Below are 13,355 nucleotides of genomic sequence, written 5' to 3' on the forward strand. Positions count from 1 at the left end.
TTTTACTTAAAGGGGCTTTTACTGTAAGTACCCATTTTTATTGATCTAACACACACACTAATTCTTTCACCTTCTTGGTTCCCCTAAAACTAAAGAGTTGCTAGTAACATGATTCACCCAGCATTTATGAACAGATCCACCTCCTGATACAAGCAAATAGAAGTGCTTCAAAAATTTTTTAAAAATATTTCAATTACATAGGTGAATTTGAAGAAGAAAGGGGAAAAAAAGAAGGAAATTTCTTATTTTTCAGAATCAAAGAGGGAACTCAAACCGCAAATTGTAGCAGATGTCTTGTGGCCTATGAAGTTTTGGCATCTGGTTGTAGGCTTTCAGAAATGGTGGCCGGTGGCCTCAGACAGGTACAAGAAATTGGACCTTGAACTATATCACAAGGCAGGGTCTAGGATATGAGGCCCCTGCATAAAGTTTGTATTCTTAAAGTGGTATCTTGTGAAGAAGATGGAGACAAGAAAGCCTAAGTCTGATTTCAGAAATTCTACATGCCAATCAAATCTCTCATGAACATTTAGACCATGCAATGCCTCCAAACTTTCTAATTTACACTGTGTGCACAGTGAAGGAATCAAGGTTAGAAACTAACTGCTACTAAATAGAGAATGTCTTTGGAGTCATCAGACACAAAAGTGAAAAACAAAATAACTCCCAGACAGAAATAACTCCCACAAAATAAAATTTCAAAAAAAAAAAAAAAACAGAACAAAACATTAAACATAGAGAGAAATAAATCTTAAGAAACCACACACAGACTATATGGGATGTTCCTGGGGGACACTTCCTACATAAGATAATGGCACAGGCCAGTGTTACAAAGTACGTAAGAAATAATCCATCACGAGTTCACAGTTAATATAGAGAAAGGGAATATAACTCCCAGGCACTGAGATAACGGAAGATTCCGAAAGATGCCATAAATTCATTGATTTAAAAGGCAAAGATAAATATAGAAATAATATTTAAGAAATTGAATATTATGGAAAACAACAAATTTAGAAAAGTATGTCATGGAATTACCTTTGTTGTGATCATCAGTCCTTCAATATCACCTTGCCTCTATATGACATTTTCCTTCTGCCTGAAGAAGGAAAATAACCCACCCCCCACCAGCATTTTGAAGCTGTCTCTTCATCAGTTGGAGTTCACATTTACTCTTATTTTTGGTAAAAATTATGTGTTGTTGTTTTTCCTCCTTGCTGGCTTGCTTTATTTGTTTGTCTCTAATATAGTACATATTTAAGGTATAGAACATGTGTTTTGTACAAGCTAATCAACAGCTTCACCCGTCTCCCAGGGATGTGTGTGTGGTGGGAACACTCCACAGCCGCGCTCTTAGTAAATTTCTAAGACATAGTATTGTTAACTATAGTCACCACGATGGATATTAGATACTAACATTATTCCTCCTACCTAACTGCAATTTTGTACACTTTGACCAATATCTCCCCATTTTTTTCCACCAACTTCCTGCGTCTAGTAACCAACATTCTATTTTCTGCTTCCATAAATTTCACTGTTTTAGGTTCATCCCAGGGATGCAAGTTTGGTTCTGAAAGAATCCTCCACGCAAGACAACTCGCCGGGGAGAATTCCAATTTTATTGCAAAAGGCTGTGTGCTTATATAGATCTAAGGAGAGATGGCAGGGCTTAGATAAATGGCAGGCCACTTGTTTATTGGCAAGTTCTTCCAGATATCAGTTCCGGAGCCCAGGAATTAGTTCTTATTGGGGCTAAGGTTCCCCGCCAGCGAGATTTGAAATGGCACCGGCAGGAGAGTTCACACCCACGGGAACTTTTCGCGCCAGTGAAGAAAAGGGGAAAGTAGGAAGAGAAGGTCATTATACTTTTCCCAACAGGTTCAACATATGGGAATCAATAAATGTAATTCACCACATCAATAGAAAAGGATCAGATGCAGAACAAGCCTTTGACAAAATATGCATCCATTCATGTTTAAAACACCTGAAACACTAAGGATAGAAGAAACATACTTCAACCTTGTAAAGGCTGTATCTGGCAAACCCAAAGCCAACATCATTCTCAGTGGAGAAAAAAAATGAAAGCATTCCCTCTAAAAAGAGAAACAAGACAGTGAATCCCACTTTCACTACTTGTATCTCAACAGAATCCTAGCCAGAGTAATTAGGCAAGAGAAGAAAATTAAAGGGATACAAATAGGAAAAGAGAATCTCAAAGTATCTCTATTTGCTGATGATATAGCCCCCAAAACTATATATTTAGAAGACCTAAAACTGTCACCAGAAGAATTCTTGAACTCATAAATGAATTAAGCAAAGTATCAGGACACAAAATCAACACCCATAAATCCTATACTCCAATGATGAATCTGCTGAAAAAGAGATTAGGAAAACTATCCCACTCAAAATAGTCTAAAAAAAAAATACTTGGGAATCAATCTAATGAAAGAGGTAAAGGACCTCTGCAATGAAAATTATTAGAACAGTAAAGAAAGAAATTGAAACAAACAAGGAAGGGCCGAATGGAGGGATAAAGCAAATAAGAGGAGTGGAATCTTAGGGAAGATATGCTTTCAAAAAATGAAGGAAGATTTGCTGCTTGACCTTGCTTCTCCTACCCCTAAGAAAATTAAATAAAATATTTGTTATTCTTCAATGCTTTTGGAACATCAATATATTATTATTATTATTTCTCTCAATTCATAACAGGTCATGGTGAGAGCAGGAATTGGAAAGCTTGATTTAATTGTGCTTTGTATATAAATCCCAGTAACTGAGGACAATGATTAACACACAGCAACAGACACCAGAAAATGTCATTTTTTATGCCAGGAAAGTGGAAATTTACTTAAAAGCAACAACAAGAAGATACAGAGATGTCACTATAAAGGAAATAGAAGATAACAAAATGAGACTTCCAGAACTGAAGGTTTAACACACACCTCTTTAAATTTTCTGTATTATATGCATTTGTGTCAATTTCAAACTGAAATAGCTAAAACAATAAAATATCATTGGTGGTATCTATGTCCTAAAGAAAAGGTCCTGAGTTAGAAACACTAAACTTTGGCCACTGAAAATTAAAACAATGATGATTATCTGTACTCTTTAAAAAAAAAAAAACTTTTTAAAAATATTTTTTTCTTTTAATTGTAGTTGGACACAATAACTTTATTCTATTTATTTATTTTTATGTGATGCTGAGGATGGAACCCAGTGCTTCACACGTGCTAGGTGAGTCCTGTACCACTGAGCCACAATCCCAGTGCCTATCTATACTCTTTATATCCCTCTAATATCAAAACAAACTGTTAAAGAGAAAGGTCTGTCATTCTCAAGCTAGTGTAAGTGTGCAACAAAGGTGTCCTACACCACTGACCTGCTCTATTCTTCAGGAAATTGTCCTCAGATATAGATGCTATTTCCTCTGGATCTTTCTGCCCCGTGTATGCCCTTTGTCCTGCCCTGGGTAGTCCATGGATAGTGACAGCTGAGAAAGAGTGCTGGGGACTAGCCATCTCACTTCTAGGAGAGGTAGCGCTGTGTTCTCACTTTCTAGAGCTTTAGAGGGGTCAGATGACGGTGAATTTACTCTAATCATTTTTGCTGAGAGTTTCTACTTGCTTAATTCAGGTGCTTAACTTGCTTCCCACAATATCTTCTCTATTTCGACTGAAACCCTTCCTTTATTAAATTTTCTTGAAAAAAAAAAATAGCTGTTTCAGGATGTGCTTTCAGTGAATCCCAGTTAATGTCCACATCACAGAATGGCACGTCCTTATACACAGCCTCAGGTAGTAGCCCCTTAAGGATGAGAGTTACTAGTGTGGTATTATTATTGCCTATACCTCAGATCCAGTGATATAGTGGGGGCAAAAGGCATCCAAAATGACCATTCTAAAAGAAACTACTAGAAAATTAGAAATAAACATTGAGTTGTTCAGAAGATTTGCCAGATTGGTGGACAGTTGACCAAGAGTTCACCTTGACAACCTGGCAAGCCTCCATCTGTGTGAAATGGGGTCAAGGGCACCCACACTGATAAGATGCACACGGGAGTCCTAGTCTGGGTGATCTTGCCACCAGACCCAGATAAAGGAGTTTGAAAGAAAATAGGTTGGTTGGGAAATGACCTCAGGAAGCACTGTAGGGGACTTGGGAAGTGATTGGGGAAGGGACAGAAGGCAGTAGAGAGTACTGAGTAGAACACCCTGGAGGCAGCTAAGGTCCAATCCCACAGAGGACCTCAAGGTGACTGGTAGGATGCACCCGAGGGGAAGTGAGCAGGAGCATTTGTGCTCCAACTCCCATTCACTGACTGACCTCTGTGTCTGGGTGCTTGAACCTTCCTGCCCAGAGCTTGCTCTTCATCCAGAGAAAGTCCTCAGGCAGGAAGAGTCAGGGGCTTGCTTTCCAAACCACCTTCCTCCGTGAGCAGGAGGAATGTTTAAAGAGCAGACATGGAGCATCTTCAGTTGTCTCCGGCTCTTTAGAAAGGAGCTACCATCAAAGTGTGAAAGGAGAACAAACATTCCAGAAGGAAAAAATAAAGAGACGCAATACCTTTATGTTTGGGTGCCAATAAAATTCAGGTTTATTTAAGATGTGGGATTATCACCACATGAGAAAACATGGCATAGAGAAATCATTTCCATGGGGGTAACATTAGAGTTGACAGAACAGAGAGAAAACTCAAACCTGTTTTCATTTGGGAGAGATGTTATCTCATGGAGAAAGGGGCAGTATATCTGAAGGGCAAACCAATCTTAAAAGCAGTTGGAACTAATGCTTACAATTGGCCTGAGGATAGGGTACACAGAGAGACTCCATCAAAAATATTGGTTGATGAAGAAGAGGAGGGACTGGGTCAGGGTGCACAGCAGCAAGATCCACTAGAGCAGGGTGGAAGCCACAGGTGGTCTAGTAGCAGGAGGGCTGGTCACAGCTGGAGATGCAGCAGGAGGGCCTAGACATACAGCATCCTGACTGCTGGCAGCACACAGACTAGCAGCAGCAGCTAGGGCGGCAGCAGGTGGTCCTGCAGCAGGTGGTCTGGAGGCAGGTGGGGCGACAGCAGCTGGAGCCACAGCCACTGGAAACTCCACAGCCACTGGAGCCACCACAGCAGGGGCTGCAGCAGCTGGAGCCACAGCAGCTAGGGCGGCAGCAGGTGGTCCTGCAGCAGGTGGTCTTACAGCAGATGGGCTGGCAGCAGCAGGAGCCACAGCCACTGGAACCTCCACAGCCACTGGAGCCACCACAGCAGGGGCTGCAGCAGCTGGAGCCACAGCAGCTGGGGCGGTAGCAGGTGGTCCTGCAGCAGGTGGTCTGGCAGCAGGTGGGGCAACAGCAGCAAGAACCACAGCCACTGGAACCTCCACAGCCACTGGAACCACCACAGCAGGGGCTGCAACAGCTGGAGCCACAGCAGCTGGGGCGGCAGCAGGTGGTCCGGCAGCAGGTGGGGCGACAGCAGCAGGAGCCACAGCCACTGGAACCACCACAGCAGGGGCTGCAGCAGCTGGAGCCACAGCAGCTGGGGCGGCAGCAGGTGGCCCTGCAGCAGGTGGTCTTACAGCAGATGGGCTGGCAGCAGCAGGAGCCACAGCCACTGGAGCCACCACAGCAGGGGCTGCAGCAGCTGGAGACACAGCAGCTGGGGCGGCAGCAGGTGGTCCTGCAGCAGGTGGTCTGGCAGCACCTGGGCTGGCAGCAGCCACAGCCCTGGCCAGAGCAGCAGGAGCCACAACAGGAGTTGCACATGGTGTCAGAGACTGGAGGTTCTGGGGGTGTTTCCAGGAAGGTGGGTTTGGAAGGTTTGGAGGTCTCTCTGACCCAAGTCTCCTTTTATACCCTGCTAAGGGGCTGCTGTCTTCATATGCAACACCCTTTCCTTGTTATTGTTTGTGTTAGTAAATGGGCTATTATCAAATTAAGCCTGTTTATTTTTGTTTACACCTTCAGATTGATTGGAAAACATCATTTCCTTTTCCTGATGTGTTAGGTTTCATTCTTTAGCTCTTTTGAAATCACCTTTGAAGTGTGTTTCTTGCTGGAGCTTCTTCAAAGACACGTTCTGGGTGTCACTCTCTCCCTGTCCTGGAGGCTTCAATATCAGTTTGTGTAGAACTTCATTTCAGCCTTTGGATAATAATGACCTTAGAGTCCCATAATTCTTTTTGGGGACACGGAAGGATAAAGGTGGATTATAGTCTGATGGCTTATTCATTAGGGGTCTGTTGGGAAACGAAGATTTAGAGATGCAAAATAGACCACTGTCATGAGAACAGAAGGTCTGTAAGGACGGGTTCCCATTCCCCACTGGCAATCATGACCTCTTTCCTAGATCTTTTCTTGGGATCCACAGAATGATCCCAAGATCCTTTGTAACAGAACGATTGTAAGGTGAAGGCCTTAGTGCTGAAACTGGATATTTTTTTTTCCCATGAAGTAAACCTTCAAAAATTATTTTTAGGGTCTCTTAGGGAAGTTGACTGTACACATCAGCTACTCCCTCAGCTCTCCTGGTGGTGGGGAAGTGTTCCCTTCTGTTTTTTACTTCCTGCCTTTGTGATTTTAACAGATCCTATTGACTAATTTCTGTTTCCAGAACACACTTGCCAACTTAATTTAGATGACTGAGAGTCCTGGACCCTTATGTAACTCACACCCTCCTGCCTTGCTCTCCCTGGATTCTGAAGCTGTATTGTCGCATGCTTTGTCAGTATTGAGGTTTTTGATTGGATTTTATTATTTGGTCTTTATTTTCCAAAAAGCAAACAAACCAAAAGAAAATCAGAGAGTTCAAGCAAACATGTAGATCAATGGATTTCAGCTGACACTTATTCATAATGAAGATGGAGTAAAATCTTAAAGGGCTCAAAATTGCAAATACAAATGGCTAAGGTGACTCATCTTCCTAGAAAGGGAAAATTAGGGAATGATATTGGTCAATTTTTTTTGTTATATGGTGTACACATGAAAAAAATATATAACAATGAATCCCATCATCATGTATAATTGAAATGTATCAATGAAAAATATGGAAAAACGAATTGCTGCCAGGACATCAGTTGGTGCCCTGTGGATCAAGAAACAGCTAGATAAAGATTAGTTGGTACCTCTATGATGGCATCCTTAAGTGTCTTTATTAAGTCTTAATTACACTCACTTATAAAATAAGCCCCTTGACATATTTCTATCATGTTAGCTTGCTTAGCAAACACCTAATTTACTAGTTCATATTTTTAAAGGATGTGTTGGGAAGATGGGAGAATGTGAAATATTTAAATATTTCAATATTCTGAGTGGAGAAATATTTTACTGAATTTGCTGTGCAAGAGGGACCCAGGAAAAAATTAAGACAACAAAGAAAGAGGTTTTGATTACCAAGGGAAAGGTCTCTATATAAATTTGAGGAATCTAACAAAATCTTTTCACCACAGCTGAAAAGGGGGTGCACATCACACTCATAGACCAATGTATAGGTATTTACAGTCCCTCAGTTGGTGGTTCTCACAGCTGGCTGCATACTGGAGTCACCCAGGGAGTGTCAAACACTGCCAATGCTCCTTCCCTTTCCATTTTCCTTTTCTATTTTGATTTAATTGTTCTTGGGCAGGGTCTGGACTTTGGAAGCTTTTCATGCTCTTCAGGTTTTCCTGATGAGCAGCAAAGCTGAGACCCAGCTCCTTAAATTGCCTGTATTTTATCCATTTGTTTCAGTTTCAATTGAGAACACTTGCAAAAAATAGTTTTAATGATGGCATCTAAATTATAGAGAAAATGATCCTGAATTGGAAACATTGAACTTGGAGCAAGGACAGCTGACCCTCTGATATTCCTCTTTACTGTTTCATTTCCCCTTAGCACTAAAACCAACAGACCCACATGGACCAGAATGGTCCAGCACAGCACAAAGCACAATGGAAATCCCTGTGCACAATGGGTTTCGACGGAGGAAACCCAGAACAGGAGACGCATCACTCTAAGTACTTCTTGCTAAATTTTGTCCAGGGTCTATTAAAATAGAATGAATAGTTAACATCCAGATCATACTTAAAAATTATCTAAGTTTTATCCAAACCGTACCTCTTATATGACAGTGCAGGAGATGGAGAGTAATTTTTTTTCCCTCTAACCAATTTTTCCTTGTTTTAGAGTGCAATGGGCAGAAGAACAAAAATTGAATTAGAGCAAATTATATTCCATGCTTTTATCACTATGTCTAAATGAATCCTACTGTTATGTATAACTAAAAACAACTAATAAAAAATAAATTAAATTAAAGAGACCACAAAGAAATTTGAATGAGGTGGACCTAACTGATATTTGCAAGCACCATCAAGGAATTGGGTTTTATGTCTGGGAGCAGAATGGACACATCTTGTTAGTATATTCTTTAAAGAATGGCATGCAATGCAGACTTCTTGTCAGATGTTACTTACATAATATTAGTGCACAACCTTTTTTAATTGATTCTTTTCATTATACATGACAGTATAATCCATTTTTATATAATTAGAGAAACAATAAATACATCATAGGTTTTGTGTTCATAGCTAAAAAGGAGGTGAACTATGCTGTTATTATAACATCATGATTTAAATAGAGATATAGTAGCAATGTTTAATGGATAGGAAAATTAACTTTTTTTTTTTTGATACTGGGGATTGAACCCAGGGGTTCTCAACCACTGAGCCACATCCCCAGTATTTTTTTATATTTTATTTAGACACAGGGTCTCGCTGTGTTGCTTAGGGCCTTCCTAAATTGCTGCGGCTGGCTTTGAACTCATGATCCTCCTGCCTCAGCCTCCTGAGCTGCTGGGATTTCAAGAGTGCGCCACCAGGTCTGGCAGGAAAATTAACCTATTTTCAATTCAACTATTTTACTTTACAACTGAAATCAAGTTCCATTTAAACATTTTATAATACACACACACACACATACACACACACACACAGTATTTCCAATCTTGATAAGAAGTGGTATAGGTAATCAGAACAATATTTAAAGTAATAGATATTGGCCAAGTTAGATTTTATAGCGTGTATTGTGTGCATGTATGAACAAATCTCATCAATATGTACAACTATAATGCACCAATAAAAAATGTGGAAAAATATAGTAATAAAAATATTTACTTTCCATTGATTGAATTTATGTCCTTCAAATATCTTCATTCATTGCTTATCTAAACTTATTTTTAATCTTTGAGAGAACGTTTCAGTTCTCCTGAATGATTAACACTCTTTATTATGAAAATCATAAATATAGTGAAAAGTATATAAGGCACATAATTATAATCATTAAGCAAGTATCTATGCCCTCAAAGTTCAAGTCCAAAAAGAAAGTGGCCATCACCAAAAAGGGCTCCTGTATGTCTTTTTTGACCCCATCCATCTCCCTCCCCCCACCATGAAGAATCATTATCCTGATTTTTAAATTTATTTATTTTTTGTTTTTCTTTACACTTTACCCACCTACATATGCATTCCCAAGTTTAATTTTACATGCCTTTTGATCTTCTATAAATAGAATCTTACTCTGTCTTTTCCAACGCATTCTTGGTTCCATATTATATACTAGCCAAGAATGGCAGCCCGTAAGGCATCCCTAGTGATCCTGGTGTTTATGGTGTTTGTGCTTTGAGTTACGCACGGTGTATCCCTAATGTTCCCTGTGGTCAAGCCTCCGTCCCCAGGGTGGTCAAATTGGGAGATGATGCCGACTTTGAGGGTCCATAGGAAGCTCTCAGGTCAGTGGGGGGGCGTGCCCTCCAAAGGGATTGAGTGACCTCAGCCCTTTCTGTTTTCTTCCTAGCTGGGTGTGGGAATAGTTTGCTCTGGGATGTGCTCCCTGGCATGACCATCCAGTGCCCTCGCCAGAGGCCCCAAAGAAAGGAACCTCCAGAGCCGTTGATCCTTCTGAATCAGCTCCTCACAGGAGACCCCAGTGTGAGCTAACTTCTTGATTGAGGCCTTGTAAACCCTATAAAGTGGAGAATGCAGCCAAGCTATTGTTGATGCACAAAAACTGTGAGATAATAAATGTATCTTTAAGGTCCTAAGTTTTAAGATGCTTGCATGAAAATGGACAGCTTATCCAGATTTATCTGTTTCTGCACAACCTACAGAAGAAGAAGAAAGGCCAAAGGTTGGATAAAGGAGGATAGACTAGAATATATCTAATCACAAGGCCTGAAAACCCAACAGGCTGTGTTCCCAGGTGAGACTCTGTTTACTAACACAACTAGGCAAGACCAAGCAAGAAGGTCGCTGAACATTATCAGTGACAAATTCAGTTGCCTTTTCTCTAAAATGAGAGCTTGTGGTAAGAATTACAGTTCTAGAACTGAGCACCTCAAGGACAATGGGAATTGTTAAGATTAAAGAATAGCAAAGATGAGAGGGAGATATTTAAGTGCAAGAATTAACATGGAGAAAGCCATGGGATGGGCCACAAATTAGAAGTGGCAACTGGGGCAGAAGAGTATTTAACTTATAGGGATCCATGAATAGGAATAACAGAATATGCATTGCCTCACAATAGGATATGGGAGGCCCAAAATAGTATAGTCATAATTGTAGGCTCTGAGGATCAGAATCTCTATTAGAGTATATGTATGTGTATATGTAAATTTAAAAGAGGTTAAGATAAAATGAACAAAGGGCTAAGGAGAGTTGTTCCAATGGAAAGCAAGACTGGCATCCTATAGAGTTGTCAGATCTATGACCCATCACCTGAACAGAGAGACCAATCCTTCAGGAGAAGGGACCACGGCAAACATACATTACCTCTAAAATCTACCTGTATTCCATTTGCTAAGATACCTTCAGCAATCTATTCAGGAACACCCATATATTTGGATATTTTCAGATAGCAAAGTATAATTGATACTGACAACTGGAATCCAAAATGCCAACATGGTGCCCATTAGAATACAGCTGTGATGGTCAGAAAATAATTGAAGTCTTGGCCCAGATGAGTGTCACATTTTGTCCACTGAGTCCACAGAAATATCTGGTGGTCGTTTAACCTGTTCACAAACATAAACCCCAGTACATTCTTTCCGTGAACTACAGAGTAAGAATATTATAGTATAAAAGGCCAGACAAAAACCCTTGGTACGGCCCAACCCTCGCTACCATCCCACAGGAAAGCTAGTCAATAAAAATTAGAGATTAGGGCCATCATCGAAAATTTAAATAACAAAGGGGCATTGAAACCCATATTATTTGCAGAGAATTCACTAGTTCAGGATCCACAAAGATCAGATGCCTCATCATTGCTGACAGTGCATGACCACAAGACTTGTCAAATAAAAGATCCACTTGAAGCTGATGTGCTGGATGTAGAGTCCTGGCTACAGTATGGTCTCTGGAATGGGCTATGTGGGAACTGAACTTGAAAATAAAACCTTCAGGATTCCTAAGGAAGGAGAGGCAGGAGTGGATCCAGGTCACATGGAACCAACATCAGGGTCAACTCCCTGCCTTGACCCAGGGCTAGGTAAATCTTCTTGGACCTAGTGCAGTTCAAAATGAAGTGGGCGTTCTAGACACTGCACAGAACACCATACTGATCTGTGATATTGAAGACATCAGGTTAGTCACGTCTGATGTGCAAGAAACATAAATACCAAAGCTACCTCATAAGATGCCCTTGAAGATGGGAGATAAATTCAACAAAGCATTCAAGGATTGCCACACTATTGCCACATTTAAGAGTTCCAGCTGGAGAGAATGCCGGGACATTCTCATCTGGATACCTAACCATCCATCAAGAGTCCAACACAGAGACCCTGGTAAGGTACCACCCCTGGGACACTAGTCGGTTATTTGTTTCTGAGTGAGGTTGACATCTAGTCTGGGTTAAGTGTCTGCCTTTTAGTTTGCAGGGCCATGGGATTGGCCCTCAAATCTCTCTGATCTATGGAATCTTAAATCACTGCATCTGGGATTAACAGACCCAAACCTATAGCAAAGGATGTAGGACAATTAATATATGATCATGGAAGCCCACTGTTCCCACATTATTCCTCACCTTCTGGAAGCAGTTGAATAGATCCTGTGATGACAGCCTCTCTTGATACCCATGGCAGAGGTGCCAGCTTGGTAATGACCTCCGAGGATGGAGCCCTGTTCTTTAGGATGACGTAGACGTGTAAACCAATGACCATCATGTCGGGCTATGTCCCTAATAGTTAGAATACACTAATACAGAAAAGCAAGGCCTGGAAAGTTGTGCTGAGTCCAGCCATCTGGCCTCCAGGAGAGGCAGAGCTGTGCTCCCACTTACACTCTAGAGCTGTCTTGGAGTGGGGGAGATGGGGTAGAATTCACTGATAGCACATTTTGGCCCAGATGCTTCTATTGCTTTAACTTGCTTCCCATGGCTTCTTCTGGATTTCTCTAGAGAGCATTTCTTTGTTCAACTTTTCTTCCAAAATACTTGTTTCTAATTCCTCCTTGAGTGAATTGCACTGAGCGCACAAATCAGAGATGACACCTCATTAAACACAGCTTTTTTTTTTTTTTTTTTTTTTTTTTTTTTTTTTTGGATGAGAGTAACTACTGTGGTGGTTGATTCCTAGCTCTCAGATACACTAATGTTCTGGGCCAGGGATGTAGCTCGGTGGTACAGGGCTTTCTGCCATGCATCAGTCCTGCATTCAATCCTAGCACCACACCCAGTTTATCATATAGTAACCCTAGAGTTGACCCTGATACTATGGCAACCATCCCTACAGTATGAAAAAAAAAGTGTTGAAATGCACCAACATGGAGATTAGGCATGTGGGTGTCTTAGTTGGGGTGCCTGGGAAAGGATCCTAGGAAGCACTGTAGGAAACTCGGGAAATGACCCAGGGCAGTGAGGGAAGCTAGTGGAGGGTTCCATAATGAGCAGAACACCACTGGAGGCAGCTGAGATCCCTCCCATGGAGCACCTGTGGAGGACTGGAAGGAGTTGCCCAGGGGAATTGAGCTAGAGAGCATTTGTTCACCAACACCTTTCCCTGGATTAGCTCTGCTCCTGTGGGCTTCGAATTGCCTTCTCAGAGAAAGTCCTCAGGCAGGGAGTATGCATCAGATGCCGACTAATACACCTTCCTGTGTTAGAAAGAGTGGTGCTCACAGAAGAGGTGGAGCACCTCAAGCCATCTGCTATGGCCTTTTTGTTCTTTAGAGACCAACTACCAAAAAATCTGTCAGGGGACAACAATTGAAGAAGGAAAAATAAGGAGACACGATGCCATTGAATTTGTATGACTGAAAAATTTGGATTTATTCAAGCTAGAAAATTTGACAGAGAGCAAATACTTCCATGGGAATGATCTGATAATTGACAGACTC

General features: G+C 41.2%; 1 protein-coding gene across 1 annotated transcript; it reads right to left on the bottom strand.

Annotated features, from left to right (window-relative positions):
• Positions 1-5,001: 5,001 nt before the first annotated feature.
• Positions 5,002-5,760, bottom strand: LOC144256204 (uncharacterized). The gene has a single exon (XM_077801277.1). It carries the CDS (start codon positions 5,758-5,760, stop codon positions 5,002-5,004), a length of 759 nt encoding a protein of 252 aa, XP_077657403.1.
• Positions 5,761-13,355: the final 7,595 nt, after the last annotated feature.

This window comes from Urocitellus parryii, chromosome 7, assembly GCF_045843805.1.
Source record: "Urocitellus parryii isolate mUroPar1 chromosome 7, mUroPar1.hap1, whole genome shotgun sequence".
NCBI lineage: Eukaryota > Metazoa > Chordata > Mammalia > Rodentia > Sciuridae > Urocitellus > Urocitellus parryii.